Source organism: Acyrthosiphon pisum, chromosome A1, assembly GCF_005508785.2.
Source record: "Acyrthosiphon pisum isolate AL4f chromosome A1, pea_aphid_22Mar2018_4r6ur, whole genome shotgun sequence".
In the NCBI taxonomy this organism is placed as follows: Eukaryota; Metazoa; Arthropoda; class Insecta; order Hemiptera; family Aphididae; genus Acyrthosiphon; species Acyrthosiphon pisum.
In genome coordinates, this window is record NC_042494.1 from 166157450 (window position 1) to 166177451 (window position 20002).

At 26.6% G+C, this 20002-nt stretch overlaps 3 protein-coding genes across 8 annotated transcripts in view; 1 reads left to right on the top strand and 2 right to left on the bottom strand.

The window, feature by feature from the left end:
- Nucleotides 1–591: 591 nt before the first annotated feature.
- LOC100571234 (28S ribosomal protein S18c, mitochondrial) lies at nucleotides 592–5157 on the bottom strand. Of its 6 annotated transcripts, none has more exons than XM_029488800.1 (6): nucleotides 4946–5157; nucleotides 4796–4846; nucleotides 4405–4533; nucleotides 1692–1831; nucleotides 1306–1516; nucleotides 592–810 (listed from the first exon to the last, which is right to left on the bottom strand). In XM_029488800.1, exons 3-6 carry the CDS (start codon nucleotides 4481–4483, stop codon nucleotides 719–721), a joined length of 522 nt encoding a protein of 173 aa, XP_029344660.1. In that variant the 5' UTR covers nucleotides 4484–4533; nucleotides 4796–4846; nucleotides 4946–5157; the 3' UTR covers nucleotides 592–718. The 6 variants fall into 6 exon arrangements, with proteins under 6 accessions (XP_029344660.1, XP_029344659.1, XP_029344658.1 ...); XM_029488799.1 differs by having other exon boundaries at nucleotides 4405–4536; XM_029488798.1 differs by having other exon boundaries at nucleotides 4796–4851.
- Nucleotides 5158–5284: 127 nt separating this feature from the next.
- Nucleotides 5285–15023, top strand: LOC100163367 (melanotransferrin). Its single transcript, XM_001947664.5, has 16 exons — nucleotides 5285–5436; nucleotides 5581–5707; nucleotides 6258–6415; nucleotides 8377–8509; nucleotides 8600–8742; nucleotides 8810–8927; nucleotides 9173–9352; nucleotides 9476–9639; nucleotides 9888–10067; nucleotides 10628–10792; nucleotides 10863–10951; nucleotides 11029–11195; nucleotides 11474–11740; nucleotides 11836–11979; nucleotides 14057–14228; nucleotides 14288–15023. The coding sequence occupies exons 2-16, from the start codon at nucleotides 5611–5613 to the stop codon at nucleotides 14514–14516; spliced, it is 2406 nt and encodes an 801-aa protein (XP_001947699.1). The 5' UTR covers nucleotides 5285–5436; nucleotides 5581–5610; the 3' UTR covers nucleotides 14517–15023.
- Nucleotides 15024–17453: 2430 nt separating this feature from the next.
- The window catches only part of LOC100161327 (1-phosphatidylinositol 4,5-bisphosphate phosphodiesterase gamma-1), a 10264-nt gene continuing 7715 nt past the window's right edge, over nucleotides 17454–20002 (bottom strand). The window contains exons 4-8 of the mRNA XM_029486421.1: nucleotides 19077–19298; nucleotides 18687–19008; nucleotides 18365–18625; nucleotides 18166–18305; nucleotides 17454–18097 (exon numbers count right to left, since the gene is read on the bottom strand). Of these exons, the coding sequence (XP_029342281.1) occupies nucleotides 17942–18097; nucleotides 18166–18305; nucleotides 18365–18625; nucleotides 18687–19008; nucleotides 19077–19298 (1101 nt within the window). The 3' untranslated portion in view covers nucleotides 17454–17941. The remainder of the gene's footprint in view (nucleotides 18098–18165; nucleotides 18306–18364; nucleotides 18626–18686; nucleotides 19009–19076; nucleotides 19299–20002) is intronic.

Here is a 20002-nt window from a genome sequence, read left to right on the forward strand (position 1 = left end):
TTCTCCTCTCATCTAAACTTTGAATATTTATAACTCATAAGCTACTCGCCCCAAATTTGTATTTCATGTATCAAAATATTAAGAAAAATATTCTGCTTTGGAAAATAAAATTAAAAGCCTATGTTGTCATTCAAAAAAGTAAAAACTTAAAAATTATAAGGATAAAAAATATTTAAAAATATAATTTTTTAAGAAAAACGTTGTTTTATAAGCGACTTGAAACTATGTAAAAAAATATTTTCAAAAAAATTTATACTTTTTGAAATAATGAGTGTTCTATGATAAAAGAATCACCCCAGTATACGTACCTACACTATAGATATTCCGACATTCCGTTAAGCTATTTAATTCATTAAAGTTTTTAAGTACCTATGCTCTATATGGATAATTGTTAAAATATCATAATAATATTATATCCTACTGTAGTCTTTATCAACATACAAACAATTTTGAACCATCCTGATAGTAGTGTTATAGGATTTATGTATGTTTAGCTATTTAGTTATAATCATATAGATAAGTAAAATACTTATTACTTAATAATAGCAATAGACTAATTTTGCGTGAAATAAAAAAAAATAAAAGTGCCAATTAATTTATAGAAACTAAATCACAGTTCATATACTTGCATGTAAAACACACATCTACATTTTATTATTATTGAACTGAACAATTTATTTTTAATATACAACTTTATTTTTTATCTGATTTGGTAACATTAATAATGATGAGGTCTAAACGGATTGTCAGGGTCGAACAGTTTAGGGTCATGGCTAAACTCTGGATTTCTGAAATAAAACGGCATCAAACCTGAAAACAAAATAATAAACTATCAAAATCACCGTTAAAAAAGTATGTATACAGACATACAGTCGATGTCCATACTCAAATTCAGAATTTAATTTTGGTTATAAATTATACAACTATGTGGGAATAATGTAATGTAGATTTAGCAGGCAAGCGTGTATGGAATAGGTAGCAGTAAGCTAATGGTTATACATAAATATGCCTTGGGTCTAGACATCGGTTAAAAATTAGAAAGAAAGAAGGAACCTACGCCAAACGTGAGTCATTAATACGTTGTAAGTACAAAAATAATTGCACGCGTCTCGGTCAATGTTTATACCTACGACCGGAAATTAGGTGTAAATGTGTAATAATATTAAAAAGACACGAGGGAAATAAAACAAAAATAAATAACACACGTATAATTATTTACAATGAAAGGAATACGCGGAATAACACTGGGGATGCAGGATCCATAAAGTATACAGCCATATATAGGTATAGTATATAGGTACTAACCTGCTTCCCTGGATTTTTTAATTTCTTTTTCAACGTGGTCTTGTTTGTGTCGGCAAAGGCCTGTAATGTGTCTGCCGTAAATACGACCAGTAAAACGGGATATAAACTGCGATAACATCCTAGTGTTCTTGTAGTCCGGAACAATGTTCATTTTGCAGAGAATGCACAACCGTTTTTCCTTTTCGTACGGGTTAGGTATGTTAACCAAATGCTTGACAAAACACAAATTAACGAAATTATAGTAATACAGCGAATAGAGAATATAAGATTATATTTTATATGCGTAACGAAAATAAAAATCAACTATATAAAAAATATATTATACACCTATGGTCTAGGCACCTCACAATTAATAATACATATATATAAGTAAAAATAGTACCTACCTCACTTTTAAACGCCTGCACGTCTCCGTCAATTGCTTCCGTTTTTTTTTGGCCAATGGTTTTTTGCAAATTGGTCCATGGGTTAAATCTGTTTGTTCGGAACCTACCCATGTACCTCGTGCTTACGCCAATGCTTATCCCTGAATAAATAAACATACAGTGCGTATATTATCTATTAATTAACCATAAAATCACTAGACAATCAGTGATATTTAAAATAAGGATTAAATAAATTATAAGACAATTATATTGTTCACAATACTCTGATAAAAAATACCTTTACAACACGTTCTTTTTTATTATTGTTTAATAAGTTTAGTTTACATATTTTTATGATCGTAAGTAGGTACACAGCAAAGATTGAAGTACCAATCTTACAGTCCACGGTAAAAACTAATAAATAAACACAACAATATCGTAATTCGCAAGTACTATAAATTATTCTCATTTATACAAGAATTTTTTTTTTTTTAATGCAATAAAATATTATACCAAGAGTTTAAGGTTTATTAAATTATTAATTTCCAATATTTCATTTTAAGAAATAAGTTACTTACAAAATAAAATTAAAACGCAGGAATAAAAATATTAATGTACAGTTTCGAATGAATTACGAATTTTTTTTTTTGCAAATTAAATCAAAACGCGTCTTGAATAATAATGTATTTCAAATATAAGAGTACAATATGTACATAAAAATATGCAAATTAGTTAGGTACATAAAATCATTACTATATCTAGGTACTTATTGTAAGACATATTTTATAACACTATTAATAAAAGAAATCGTGATATTTTAGTGTAGGTATCTTTGAATAATATGTGCAATGTGCATGGAATAACCTAATTACTTAGAATGCTCTGATAAATCGACTGCAATATAGCTCGTACGCGTAAGTTGGTACAATAAAATATTATATGTTTATATTATTACATGTTTCAATTTTAACCAATTTTAAAGTATTTTATTAACAAATAGGTACTTAACTAAATATTCGCCATTACCTAGTATGAAAAAAACATAACAAATAATGTACATTAATTTTATAAATTATTATTTATCATTCTATAGATCAAACTTGGGTAGTCAGAAGATCTAAAATGTTATTTTTATAACATTTTACTCCAAAAAATATATTTTTAACCTGTATACTTTATTTACTCTTAAATATTATTATTAAGAGGCCGCTCTATCAATTTTTTAATACCTGTCGTTTTTGTGTGTGCTACAAAAAAAACACGTTCTTGCATATTGTTTAAAAAAGTTATTTTTAAAGACAAGACATTTTTATAAAAATGAGAGGAAATACATTTTCAAGTGTATTCTCACTTCTCAATGTCACAATGGGGTTTTCGTAAATGTATGAAGTATAAAATAACACATAATATTTGATTTTCTGCAGTAAAATTAGACTTCTATTATAGCCTTAGACAATATTGTATAAACTTAAAGAAGTATGAAATACATTTGTCATAAATAACAAGATAAAATAAAACTGTTAATTATCATTTATTCAAACTAACTGTGGAATCAATGATGTAATAATTTTTATTTACATAAATGGGTGGAATACTTAAATTTATTTCAAGACTTAAGTCGGGAAAGCAGCCAAACAATGCCTCTTGTTGAATCTTATAAATACAATTCCAATAGTGAAAGATAAAGTTACCAGATTAAGAATGAATATAATTTACAAAACTATAACACTACCTACGTATTAAGAAATTAATTATTTTAGTTATAGGTTATAACTTATAAACATAATTTTTTTTTTTTTTTAATACAACAAAAACAATTTCATCTAAAAATGCAAGCAATGTTTATTAATTTTAAACTAATTTTTTTTTTACAATAAATCATTATCTAAAAGTACTTTTCCAAAAACTCCTGTACGAAATGCATTTAGAAAATTTCTAGCCATTCCTTGCATGTCAGGTCGATAAATATACGATCCATCAAAGTTTAGATACTTGATACTAGACTTGCGATGAATTGCAGCTTTTGCTAGCACTATTCGTATGTCATCAGTAGGTTCATCACAATTTAAGTATGAAACATAATCAAAATAGTTATTCTTATTAAACCAATACAACAAGTAGTCTGCAATTATCTCTTCTCCGACAAGATGATCTTGTAAAGTCGCACACAATGCAAGTTTTAATCCAGTTTCAACATTTTTTATTGTTGGAGAAACTACTCCAGGTGTATCAAGAACATAAACTAATGGGTCATGGCTCACTTTAATTTGATTTTGGACTGCTCTAGTAATACCTGCTACTGCTCCAACAGGAGCAGCACTTTTTTTCCCAAGAATGGTGTTTCTAATAGAATTAATCAAAGATGATTTTCCCACATTAGGCACCCCAATAACCATTATTCGAGAATCAGTGTTTTCTGAACGGTTATATCTATTTGATCCTTTTATGAGACTTAATGCAGTAGGCATAACTTTTTTTACACCAGGACATAAAGAATTTTTACAGTTAGTGTAAATTATTTTTGATATTTTCTGTTCATGCATAATTTTTTCTTCGACTTTCTGCTTATAATTTAAATCGGCTAAATCCATTTTGTTCAATACTAAAATATGAGGTTTCAGTCCTGAAATAGAGTATTTAAAATCTGGATTGCGGCCAGAAAGTGGAATTCGGGCATCGTGGACTTCAATGATACAGTCAACTGATTTCAATTTTTGCTGCATTTGTTTCATACCTTTCCCCATGTGGCCTGGGAACCATCGTAAAAGAGCTTTGTCGACAACTTTGAAACTCTGTCTGAACTTGGAAGTCATTTTTAAAAATGAATCTGATTGTTTTTAGTTAAAAATGTTGAGAATATTTTCTGCTGGAAAAAAAATAATTCAACTTAACTTATCACTAGTCCCAGACCACAGAGAGGAGAAGCAATCATTAAAACTAACATAATATGTAAATACATGAATATAAGAAGATATCCATAAGAAACTTATGAATAATGAAAAAAATAGTGAACTAAAATTAAATGATAATTTAATAGCTAAAACAACTAATGAAAAAAACACGTTTCATTATTCTTTAGACGCGTATAATGGTTAGTCATCTATTAAAACACTATAGGTATTTACCTTTCAGTAACTTGTGGCAAGTTCCAAACATTGTGACTGACATTTGGAAAACTATTCTGCGACAGACAACAAATACATGGGAACAAATAATTATTATGATCGTTTTTATAGGTAAATGCGTTATAAAATTTTTGTAAACTAAATACTTACCAATACCAAATATTCCTTTTCTTCGAGTCCACTAGCTGGAAATACACCAGCTGAAACTGTTAGGTTTTTCTTTTCTTTTATTGCAATATATTATTGTAATAAATAATAAATACCCAATTGATTAATAGATATTTGCATGGGTTAGTGTATTGTGTAGAAATTACTATTTACTGTATTAGAGAGACGTCTTGTGGACATTAAATAATATCAAATTAACATTATCGTTATCGTAATTTGTACCGCATTGTCGGCAGACGTTATCAATCACGGTTTTTAATTTTTTCGTCCATGACAGCAATTACGGGCAGGGCAGAGTCTGCGGCCGTCCTGCTGCGCCCACTTGTGGCGGTTATCATTCAGTTATTTGTTTACAAGTTTACAACAATAATAAATTACCCAATGTCCATTTGTCTTGTCTTTAATACTCCATTACTCTATAATAAATCTATATTACACATTTAAGTACGAGTGTCAGAGTGTACCAGTGACTAGTGAGTATTGAGTAGTGATCACTGATCATCGTGTATTCATGGACGATGGACGTGAACTTGATTTTAAAAAAAAAGTTCTCAACTTGAACTTTCTTCATATTCATAATTTATCTTAGCGTTTAATTCAGTATTTGATTTATATAGGTAATTTTCGGTTTGTCATGTATTAAAGAGATGTTTCCACCACAAAAACATACAATGAAGACATCCAACAATTTCCTAACCTTTTTGGCTGTTTGTTTAGTTTTGGCGAACATTGCATTTGTCCATGGTAAGTATTAACACATTTATGTCCGTATACATAGTATACATGGTGATTCACCAAGCATGTACACTCCCATTTTTTCTTTGATACAATTAATACCTGATTATTATTTTTCCTTGAATTTATTTTGTCAATTGTGACAATTCTAGTGTCAATTCTAATAATTCTTTGGAATTATTGGATAGGTAGACATCTTAAAAATCATATCCAAAAATATTAAGGATTTTTGATGCCATTTAAAGATTATCCTACCTATGACAAAATAAATTTAATTGTTAATTTAGATAAATCAACATTTGAATGAGCAGTTTTTGAGTCATTAAAATCTATATATTATCTACAAAAAAAAATAAGGATAATTGGTATAGAAATCGAAATATATGAATATTAATATATGTTATTAAGTACTTATATTAAAAAATTCCAAAAATCAAAATTTGATAAATATACAAGTGCAAATAAATGGGGCTGAACATGCTTGGACAATATATTGTCTAAAGGCAGAGATTCCTATCCGCCAGTAATATTTCATGTTTGTTTTATAAATCACTTACAGGGTATATATCAGATCTACAAAACGATAAAATTAATCGTATCACTTGGTGTACTTTAAATGTTCAAGAACAATCAAAATGTTTAAATTTGTCTGCGGCTGTTAATAGAGATAGACAGAAATTTAACGCAAGAGATTTCATGGAACTCGTTTGCAAACCGGTAAATATTTAATTTTAGACAAATTAAAGGTACCTGTATACCAGTCTTGAAATGTGCTTGGGTAAAAGGTCCAATTCAAATACTTTACAAGACGTATTCAAACATAATTTATATTCTAAATGTTTTTGAAAAAAATTATTCTAAAATACTTTCTCAAAGTAATTGTATTTAAAATCAAATACATACCATCTACTCATTTTGAAATACTTCTTTTGTCTTATTTAATATAATATTTACTATTTTCAATTAAATCACTTTAAATAGAAAAATATATTTTTAATAAAAAAAATCCATTTAAACATTGTTGGAACTTTTCTGTTTTTAAGCATACTCAAAATGATGGCAAAGTCAAACTTAGTCTTAAAGTTATAGCTAATTTAAATTTATATTATTTTCATATACACTACCTTTCATCAATCGCTTGGACAATTAAAATTGAGAACATTCTTCAATTTGTTATGTATATCCACTTTGGGTGGGTCTCAGACTTTAAATAGCTATGACTTAAAAACTAAATTTGACTGCCATATTTTGACATCCTAGTCTTCTTCAGCATGATTAACCCATTAACGCCGGAATTTTTTTATTTACAATTTTAACCAACATTTTGTTGAAAACATAATATGTTATATCTTAAAAATTATTGTAAAAAATCTATGTTGCCATATGGCAACGCACGGCGTTAATGGGTTGACCATACGTTAAAACAAAAACAAAAAAAAACATTGCAAAAAAAGGGTGGCCGGTAAAAATAAAATATACCAAAATGTTAAGTATCTCTAGTAGTTTTATACTGAGTATTCAGATATGTATGAGGATATGTATTTTAAGATTGAACATTTATAATACAATATGTCAATCTATTGTAATGTTGTGCAATAATCTCTTTTATGATAAAATATCTGTGTATTGCAAAACCATGCACTCATCAGGTAAACTTTTAAAGTACAAATCTAGGTTAGATAAACTACCTTGAGCATAAAGTCCATTTTTATATTATTAACCATAATTTGTTCAGTAAATTAGTACAAAGTTTCTAATTATTATTTAAAATTTAGAAAAAATGGCATGAAAAATCAGAAAGTCTGAAATATTCTATTGGGAGGTACATATTATGCTTATATTATGTGATATATATATCATGGAAACAATTATTATAGTTGTAATGTCTATGTTTTGAATGTGCTTAAAATAATATTCAATGACAAACTAATTTATAATGATTATTGATTATATAGGTACACCCAATAGTGCATTTGTTTTAAAATCATTTTATCAACATTATGGTAATTAAATTGTTTTCATTAGAAATAATCATGTTCAATAATCTTATTATTGTGCTAAAATTATTTTATTTCTAAATTAAATACATTTTCAGTATTTTCATTCTACTTTTTATTAAACCTTAGGGAAAATTATATGCAATATTTTGAGATAATAAAATACAATAATTCTTACCACATCCTATAAAATTGTAATACAGTTAAATACAGTATATCTAAGTCTATCGCAATCTACAGTTTGGAATCTCTTACTGTAAAATTTTTGTATTAAGAATTTTGTTTAAAAATCCAGAGAAATTATCCAAAAGTATATACTATGTAACTTTTAGTATTTACCTATATATTATATTATACGTCATATTATGACGTGTTTATATCATGCCTATGCTTTGAATGGCAGAGGCAGTTAATATTTATAATAATGTAATAAAATTGTAATAAAATTGTCCTGATACTAAATCTATTTTAAAATATACTTATATATATATAAACACTTTTTTTATTGAATACCTAACTTCAAATATAATTTTCTCATACAGATTTAATTTCACAATAAAAATATTAGAAAAATTTTGTATAAATTATTGTAACCGAATAACTCATATATTTTTGGGTTAGCATAAATTTAGTTGATACATTATACAACACTTATTAATTTATTTAATCAAAACATTTCAGGGACTTAATAAAGATGACTGTATGATGAAGTTAGACAACAATGCAGCAGATATATTGAGTTTAGATGCTGGAGAAGTATTTGTTGGTGGCCGATATAATAGTTTGATACCATTAATGCAACAACTATTTGAAGGTATTAATAAATACATTAATTTACACTTACTACAATGCTCAGACATATTTTATTTACAAATTTAAATATTGTTATATATATTTTTTTCAGATGGCTCTACTGAATATTACTCTGTTGCTTTAATAAAAAAGAACACTTTAAAGGACGTGTATAACCTTGGGGATTTGAAGGGTAAAAAGGCTTGTTTTGCTGGGGTCGGTACTCAGGCTGGATGGAATGTACCAATAAATACTGTAAGATTAACCATAATTCAAAATTGATTAATCTGTTGTCTAATAATATTTGAGTTTTTGTTTTCAGCTTATTTCTAAAGGCTATATGAAAATTTTTGACTGTAATAACCATGTGAAAACTGCTATAGAATTCTTTGGTCACAGTTGTGCTGTAAACTCACTACTTGACAAGTACAACCCAATGGGTAATTAATTTTTATATTTAATACTATTACTAATTATAATATAATATGTTTAATATGCGTGTAAATGATGTATTATGTTATAAATCATAATATGGTAACTAAAAAATAAGATGTGTTTATTTATGAAGGGGTTTAGTTAAATTGAATACCATGATAAAATGTTCAGTAAATAACATACTGAAGATTCTCAGAACATTAATTTCCTCATACTCATGCAAAGTACTTATTTACCAACATTTTTTTAGGTGATAATTCTGACCGTTTGTGTATTCTCTGCGCTAGCAAAGTTTCTGGTCAAAAATGCACATCCAACGATCCATATGCTGGTGACGAAGGAGCGTTCAAATGTTTAATTGAGACAGGTGATATCGCATTTTTAAGACATACAACCGTATTGGAAATGTCAAAGGATCAATCATTATTCAGTAAGATATAAAATATAACCGATCATTCTATATATTATATTTATATTTGATTTAAGTTGTTTAAACAGATTGTTTTTCTTCTCTATAAAATATGTGAATTATTTTTACCAATTAAAAATTTAGGTAAAACCACAGAAGATGATTTAGAACTATTGTGTGTGGATGGTTCAAGACGTCCAATTAGTGAATTCAATAACTGTAATTGGGGACCAGTACCTACTGATGCTATTATGACTACATCTGCCAAAACTTCTTCTGCTCGTATTTCATACCAAAGATGGCTACAGGTATTTTTAACCATAAAATAATTTGCATGATAAAAATTTCAAAATATTAAAAAAAAAAATCGGAGCAAAAATCAACATCGAAACAAAAATATTATTGTCTTTAAACTTGTTTAATGCCATACATTGAGAAAAACCCATGAATACTATAACTTACATTATTCATTTTGTAAATTTTCATTAGCTGAGTAATAATACAAATATTTTTATAGTTTATAACTTTTAACATTATTTAAATTTTATTTCATTAGAAAGTAATTGAATTATATGGAAAACCAAAATCCGCACAACAGTTGACATCTACGGCTCCCGACATAAACTGGGCAGGAGGATTCAATCAACCTCAGTCTCAAATCAACAACAATATTGCCAAAAGTTTTAATTTATTTGATTCTTCAGTTTATGACAATCACCACAATCTTTTGTTACAGGTAATTTAAAATTATCTTAAGTAGAGATTACAAATAAAAGCATGTTCATAAATATAACACTTATTATTTTAAAATAACAATACAATTTAGACGTATTTTGTTTTATTCTTATAGTTAAGTAGATTTTATTAGCAGCTAACATGAATATAACAGGTTAAAAATACTAAATTATAAAATTTGTACAATATTACATACTATTTTATAGAACTATATTTAATTTTGTTTCGATGAAAATAAACACAACATTTACACTTATTTTAAAATACATTTTATGTTTTATAAAAAGCAAAAATTAAATTAATATCGTATACATTTGTCATTACTAATTAGTGAACTTGCAAAAACAATCGCGATAATTTCTTAGAATCCGTTCTGTTTACTGTTTATAGAATAAAAACCCATAGTGTTAAACATTGCTGTTGCTGATACACTAAGTTATCAATTAATATAATTAAAATAAGTTGAATATTTAAACAAATTAACAATTATTAAAAATAAATAAAAAATATTGCTTTTTTATGTTTTTCACTTTCCATGAAGATACCATTTTATTGTTGTAGGACTCAACAAGAGGTTTACGGCCCTTAGAAGAAACCCAACAAACATATACAAGTTATTTAGGAAAAGCCATGGACATTGTACTCGGAGTACGTTATTGTCCTGTTTCCAAAATGACACTCTGTGTAACGTCTGAGCCAGAAATGGACAAATGTATTAAAATGAAGGTAAATATATTTAATACGCATATTCATTTTTTTATAAGTTTGCTATTAATTTTTTTTTTGTGTGCAATAGTTGGCCTTAAAAGTTCAACTTTTGGTTCCTGAATTACATTGTTTCCGAGGTTACAGTCAAGTGCATTGTATGCAAGCCATTAGAAATGGGTATGTTAAAACTAAATTGTAGTCACTATACATTGTACAAACAAATTAGTAACATTTATGTTTTGTTGTTTTAACAGAAATGCAGATGTTGCAGTGATGGATGCTGGCGATATTTATACCGCTGGACTGCATTATGATGAAATACCATTTATCACTGAAATGTATGATCTACCTGAACCAGAATACTATGTTGTAGCTGTTGCAAAAGAAGAGGATCCGGATACTGAAATATCATTCTTAAAAGGTTTATTTCAAACTTATTATATAATTGTATGGTTCCTGGTGTAACTCGGTGGTTTGCCTCTGTCACTAACGTGTTCTGAAGTCAAGCATCAACCGACATCGCTAGTTCCCGGATGAGTGACCACCCGGGCTTTTAGTGACGAATCCTCGCCCCACATACATGTGTTCCTTGACCATCCCTAATTCCCCTACCAAATGCTAATGGCCATAGTTGCCAATACTTAAGATTAATAAAATAAAAAATCTAAATAAATACTATTTTGTTGCCAACCATTTTAGGTAAAATGACATGTCACCCGGGCTTATATTCTGGTGGTGGATGGATAATACCAATGGCATTTTTGTTGAGTAATGGGTGGATACGAAGTTATGGATGTGACTCAATACAAGCCGCCTCTGAATACTTTAGTAAATCTTGTGTACCCGGTGCATTAAGTAATGAATATAACCCAGGTTTACCTTATGATAACCTTTGTCATCTATGTAGAGGTTCTAGTTATCGGTACTGCAAACGTGATGCCACTGAAGACTTTTATGGCTACACAGGTAAAGTTGCTTTAGAATTAAAAAGATTATTATATTATTTATTGATTATTACTAATATTAAAAATGAATTTATAAATTATATATTTTTTCCCTAGGAGCCTTAAGGTGTTTGGTCGAAGGCGGTGGAAATGTAGCTTTTGTCAAACATACCACAGTGTATGAGAACGTAGATGGAAAACGCAAACAGTGGTGGGCAAGAAATACCTTGACTTATGATTTTGAACTTCTGTGTCCTGATGGTAAGTTTCCATGTAATAAAATAGAGTTAGAAAATCTACAACAGTCTGGTAGACTGTAGGTTTTTGTTCTACGTGTTATTACTTATTTATAATGTTTTTAATTTAAAAAAAAATTCTTATTTCAATTATTTATCATTGCTTAGAAGGAATTTATATTGAATGTTTGAATATGAAAGAATAATATTGTTTTGGATCATTTGTATTCTGGGATTATGTTTATTTATTTTTTTTAAATTTGAATCAAATCAAATGTTTCTTCTGAACTATGGAATAAATTCATACAAATAAAAAGTCCAGAGAAAAAAATTTATAAGGAATCAAGATTTTTTTATTAAATGTAAATTGAATATATCAATATTCAATTACATTAACCTACTCTATGACGTGGTATACTATACACCTGCTATACAGTAGTTTTTATCTAGCACCTAAAGATAAAATTTATACAACTATGTAAGTAGGTACCCAAAACTCAACAGTAATAAAGTAATTATACTTTGCTTTAAATATCAAAATGTTAATCATTAGTTGGGTAATAAAAATGCAATTTATTATATACATATTGTTTATCCATTCAAATTGGCATTTCAGTATTCAAAAATATGTATTGCCACACTAGTATAAACTTGGTAGTTGGGATGTTCATTTTATCTGGCAACCATATTTTATTCTAGATAAATTTAAAATTGTTCATAAATGTATTATAATAAAATATTTCCGCTTACAACAGGGTTGTTAGCAATTACTTTTAAGGGGTTCAGATGATTTGAAAAAAAATATTGATGTCCAAAAACATTGTTTATTTAAATTTTTTAGCAAATTATTCAGGGTCCTCAGAAACAAATAATAATAAAAAAATAATTAGCACTAAAATAAAATATATTTGGCGGTTCTGGGTTCACATTTAATTCCGAAGGCCGGCCAAAAGCATGACTTTTATTTTACTTTTCAAACATGCATTTTATGTATGCATTTTATTAATTTTATATATAAAATGCTTTTATGGTTTAAACCTAAAATAATAATATTTAATATAACCAGTAGCTGATTTAAAAAAAACTTATATTAGGTATAAAAATAGTTCAAATATATAGTTATATATACTTATATGTTGTATAATATACTTATTATTTTATTTTAATATCGACTTTTGCTATCTTTATTAATAGCAAACAGGCATTTTATTAAGCTACATTAATTTACAATAATTTTAATAGATTTATAATATTATAGTTAATGTTAGTATTTCAAAATGTATTTTTATGCAATAGTATTCTTTAATATATTTAGTATCAAAATTAAGTTGTCATCTTTTATATTCATCTTAGGCATAAATAATAATAATAATAATAATAAATAGTAAATAACATTTGTATTATATCTAATTTATAATTAGTGATATTAAACGTTTTTGACAGTCACATAAATCTCATCATTGTTTTATGATTTATTGCTATATTAATTATTCTAAAAATAACAAATAGAATTTGTATTATAAATGCGTTATTAGTTATTACGGTCTTGAACTATTATAAAACTGTAATTAAAAGTTCAATATTTATTGAATACTCACATTTCCTGCTTGAGATTTAAAGTAGGTATTTTAAAGGAACATGATTTTAATAAACCTCAATTATTTAAATATAAAATACGTCTCTTTTTCTATTTAATTTAACCTTGTATGTAATTTACATTTTGCTGTGACAGAATGTCTCAATAAAACATAATAAAATTGTTTCAACTTCTCAGTGTCAATCCCATTAAATATCTATATCAGAAATAAAGGGTATGACCAAATAGTCAATGGCTTGTAAACTAATATGATGAGAAGTAAATTAGGTACAGATCTAGAAATTTGATTACATTTTTAGAATTAGTATTTATATAGATAATATATTTATCAAAATAACTTTATAAATAACAAAAATTGACCAAATACTTTAAATTTTAGATTATTTTTTTTTTTTAAATATAGTTGTTATTTTTAGAAAATTCTCATATTGGCAATAAGATAAATGTATATTACCAATATTATGTACACATGTTACAACAATATATTTTTTTTTATTTTACACAGGTACTAGATCATCAATTCATGAATATAAGAGGTGTAGCTTGGGTAAAGTCAAAGCTAACGCTGTTATAACTCGTGGAGGTGAAGCTTATAATCACACCGAAGTGATGGCATTCACCAATCTGTTTATGGCTGCCCAACAGTTGTATGGCAGGAAAACTATTGACGAGTTTACGTGAGTGGTTATCTTTATCTTTGGCGTACTGTACAATTATAAATTTGTTTTGATTTCAGTTTCAGTATGTTCACGTCTCCAGAACCATACAGTGATCTTATTTTCCAGGATGCTACCCAGCAGCTTGCATCCATTGATAGTTCACTAAGACATTACTCCGAGTGGTTAGGGGAAAATTTCATGCTGGCACGTCGTCTTGTTGACTGTCGCGCATCTGGGACTAAATCATTACCACTGGGAATTATAACATTGTTATTATCTGTAATTTGTACTCACGCATGGTTATAGACTTATTGTGTTCAATGAATTTATAAATATCGCATAATAACGTTATGGGCATCATTTATTGTTTAGAATACTCATCCTATTGTGATCATTTTCAGAATCTCAATCATAAAATGCTTAATATTGTAAATGTCTTTCCACAAGATAAGATAAATTTAACAATGTATCATTACCATTGTGAATTTTAATTATTAATTATGTTATTATCTGTAATTTGTACTCACGTGTGATTATAGACTTAATTGTGTTCAATCAATTTATAAAAATTGCGAAAATATGTTATGGGCATCGTTTTTGATTGCTCATCATAATGTGATCATTGACAGAATCTCAATCATAAAATGCTGTGTATTATTTATTGCCTGCACTTGACATTTTTAAAATTAAAATCATCCGTCCATTTATTAATTTTAATCTTAAGACTATATTATATATTATTAGACATCAATGATAAAATACTTTAGCCAAATATTGTAAGTGTCTTTTTATAAGTTTAGACCAATTTAACAATGTATCTATCTAAAGAAAATTTATTTTATATGACCTTCTTTGTATAATTTTTTTTATTTTAGGAAATGTTATTAATGTTTAATTATTTAAAGAGTAATATTGTTGAATAATCCGTCCATTTTGATTAGATTAATATTATAGAAGATGAAATGATATTTTATTATTGTTTAATTATTTAAAGAGTAATATTGTTGAATAATCCATTTTTGTCTACATTAAAATTATTTATGATTAAATCAATATTTTTTGTTGATATAATATTATTGTCGCCAATTTATTTTTGTACGTATTTTGTTGAATTGTATCTATTTTTCATGCAGATAATTGTATAACACTTCTGTTAAGTAGTTAGCGTTTAAAATATATACTCATAGTGACTTAGTTACGTATTCACGCCTCATAAATTTTTATTGTGAAAATTTTATTTTATTTTTATCTAAACACTGATGACATACTTTTTTATAATGTGTTATTTTTAATTTGGATTTAAAGTGCCTTGAATAAACGTATTGATAAAAATGTTTTTTTTTCTTAATTACTTAGAGACTTCAATATACATGGTTATTTTTAAGCATGCTCAATCTATTTTTGTGCTTAACTAATGTATAGTGAATTTATTTATTTATTCTGATTTTTGGAATTTTTTAACACATTTGAAGACCATAGTTTTTACTGTTTTTAGTATTTGAGGTTTTTTGTACCACTTAAGGATCATCCTGTGACAATACAAGTTTCTATCTAATGTTATATATTAGTTGTTTATATTTTTGCAAAATTATTTTTAAGGATTATTATCCTTATTTCCTAACATAAACACTTTAATAACCCAGAAACGACTCATTTTTGTTTGTTAATCGGGCTTAATGGGAATACATTTAAATACAAGTTGTGGGTCCCCTGGCCCTTTCTTATTTTAAAGAGCCTAAATATCTAATAATTATCAGAAATCATAATAAATACCTAATAATTGTAAAATGTATTTTCAATAACTTGGATAATTTAATATTAATATTTTTTGAGGTTTATTCGAAGAAATGAATACAATTTTTTTCTCCATACTACTTCTCTGTCATTGATTATCGCTACATTGCTACTGCAGTACTACTACAAATTAACTTCATGCAATGTATACATTTATTGATTGATTGATTGGGAGAAATAATATTTTAATAGACCAAAAACACAAGTATGCATGGACCGGGCCAAGTGTCACATTTCCCATAATATATGCATAGAGAGTTGCTGCAAGAGTTCTAGAGCTTTTTATTACACAAAAAAAATGAGTACCCTGGCATAATTGAAACAAATTATAAAAGCAATAACTTTTCAGCAACACTCATAAGAACTAAGAAGACTAAAATAGTAAATAGGATATTTTTGATATCCAAGGACAAATATTATTTTTTCTATGGACTATATTCCATTAGACAGATAAAAGTTTTGTTATAGTATATTATTAATACAATAGAATAAATGTTTTATGTAATAAAAGTAATAAATAAATTAAACACAAAATAATTCTTAATAAAATATTTTTTTTTTGTGATTTGTTTTGATCATGCTCGTTTGAATAATTAATATACCTAAAACAATAAAATAATACTATACTTATATGTCTATCCATTATAATCAACATTTAATACAAACAAAAATAATAAATTGTTTACAATAAAAACAATTTAGAAAGAAATAGGCTTAGTGTATTCAAGCGTAATATAAAATATATTTCATGTATACTTTTTATTTAACAGATAATAATAACATTTATAATAATCAATATATTTGATAAATTTTATAAATATAACATAAATACATATTTTGCCTATTACCTTATATTTTTTATAAAAATACCAAAAACTATAAAACACTATTTGTAAAAACTTCAATTAACTAAATCAATTAAATAATATACAATTTAAAGCTATAATATATGAACTCTATACAGTGTACACATATCTTTGTATCATTTTAAAATAACTTATGAAAGGTTAGATGGGTTATAATATTTTTATATTTTCACAGTTTGCAATTTTGATTTTATCATTTATATATTACTAACAATATTTTATTTATCTATTATAAAATATACGGCCCGAACACTTTGTAAAATTAGGTAGATAAACATACAAGGTAAGATAGCAATACAATTAGTGACATGTAACTATATGTGAAATAATATTTTGTAGTAATATCCAAGAGGCACCGCCAATAGCTGAATTAAGCTGACGAACACAGTATCATTTTTATGAGATGTAGAATGGTTTAAGTAGAATAATATTAATAAGTAGTTTGTTTACTGGTCTCATTTGTCTTACATATTATTGATATATATATATTTATTTATATTTTAAATAAAAATGATACTTGATAAAAGCTAATTAAAATAAATAACTGAAAATGTTCAGTCTAATCAAAAAAAATATATTGGTTTACAACAATTTACTACAACCAATATAATATATATATTATATTAGATAACATAAAAACAGGTGATACTAATTTTTCACCGAAATGTCTATAAAAATATAATAAACTATTTTTTGATTAAAACTTTTTTACAATAATGTTCATAAAATTGCCTATATAAAACCCCTTAAATTATTTTGTTGTTGCATTCTCTTTGCACAAAATCGTAGTTCTGTATTTTGTTTGAAAATATAAATTTTAAGATGTACTTATGTTTTATTATTCACACATTTATTTACAATAAAATATTATTTTTAATTAACAGTTCTAACTATAATAGTAAACAACATTTTGTTTTTAAAACATTGGAAAAATTGCATCTCATTCACTAATTATATGTATGTAAAATATTATACATACAATGAAAGGCAGTTAATTTTTATTATTCATTTAAATTAAAAATTGTATTAATAGTCAGTTAGCAACAATCACTTAACGTACGCTCAAAATAATTAACTTTGAATAGATTTAAAAAAAAAGTTATTGTTTGGTTTGCTAACAGTATTACTTCTAATTGTGATATGTACTAAGAGAGACGCTAAAGGAATATCTTCAGAATAGCCATTTTTTAATGGAACACTTCTATAACCTGACCTCAATGAAATTATCTGAAATAATAAGTAAAGTCTTTATAAGTTATAAATTAATATTAAAAACATAATTTAGATGAACATACCGAATATGTTCCTTGTCCTATGAAATTGGAATCACCAAACATATCTTCATCATTCACAACAAATCTAATAAATGCAACTGCGGGATTTGCAATTTCAAATTCAGAAGTTTCATTCCAAACTGGATTAAATCCATTATCAGCTATAAAAATATAAAACTGTCACAAGCATAATTCAGTCATAAGACAAAAATAAACATACGTATTGTGCGTGTATTTAATTTTAATCCTGAATCGTATTCAGCTCCATACACCTCAACAATAACAAATGGATTAGAAATTCCGTTACGACCTGGTCTACCAACATGTCGACCAGCAATAATACAAACTGTTAGTGATAATGTCTCTTCCATCCAATTTGTTGAGAGTTTATCACTTTCGTCTAACATATAATCTGGTTTTAAAACATAGCCACAACCACCGTTTAAACGAAATTTGGCTTGATTTAATTGCATTGATTTATCTAAAACCCAATAATGAAATTATTATAAAACTATTGTCAAAAAAATAATTGAATTATATACCTGGTGACTGGTAATTAAGAGCAGCCATCTGACATCCTGTATTCCATATAGCTATTGGCGAATAATTAGAGGAGTCAATGCGTTGACCTTTTGGAAATACTCTACTAAATTGAATTTGATGATAACGAAAGAAGAATACGCTTTCTTGATGACACATAAGTTTTTCCGCTTTATTTTCGGGAAAAGAAGACATTTCATTGTGTACAAATCCACGTTCTCGTTGTGTTTCTAGACAAAATGCCACTGATCGACAATAAATAATAAGATCAGATATTTCTTTGGCAATTTTCAACTGTCTTTCCATTTTTTTATTTTCTGTTTCCTTGATAAAAAAAAAAACAATATATACCATTAATATAAAATTTAAATTAAATTATTTTATTTTATTACTCTTGCACTGGCATTATGGGCAGTTTCGATAATAAGATTTCTCCATTCTTCCGCTTGTTCTCGTGATACTGAACCTACAACGAATGGGGTGCATGCATTAGATGTTTGTATTTTGATCATCCACTCAAGTTTCAGTTGATTTAATTTGCCAATCTCAACTAAAGCGCCAGTCAAGTCTAAACTCCCTTTTTGTGAATTTCCCAAAAACATAGACTCTGTTGACTAGAACATATTTAAATAAAAACAAATAGTTATTATTATTATTAATTAGATTAGGCAAACACATTTTTTACATACAGAGTGTCTCGTGCTATTTGTCCTCATATGTCCTTTAATTACCTTTCACTCGCTAATTTATTCCTTAAACTTAATTCCTAAACTTTTTAATAGTCTTGTAAAGAATACTTTTATTTTGAATTCGGAATAGATATTCTGATATTCAAATAAATGAGAATTAAGGTATTCAGAATACATATTCGAATACTTTTTTTCACAACTGGTTTTTGTCAGTTTTTGAATGGTTGGTAATTAATATTTATTAAATAATAATTAAAAATACATCGCAATCATAAGTTGTTTATAAATTTTAACCACATATGATATGGCCGATACGGGTTATACGGGATATAACACATTGGTGTTTATAAAAAATTATACCATGGGCCAATATTACACTTCGTTCAAATAATAAAATTAATGTTCTTGATTTATAATATGTCTTGTCACAAATTTAAAACTATTTTTCTGGATCGGAAAAAAGTATTTTTTTTAATAAATAAAAAATACAAATAAAAGTATTCAGAATACGTATTTGAATACTTTAAAAAAAAAGTATTTAAAATAGTATTCGAATACAAAAAAAGTATTCAAATACACTTATTCGAATACTTTACAAGACTGCTTTTTAAGTATAGAATAATATATAA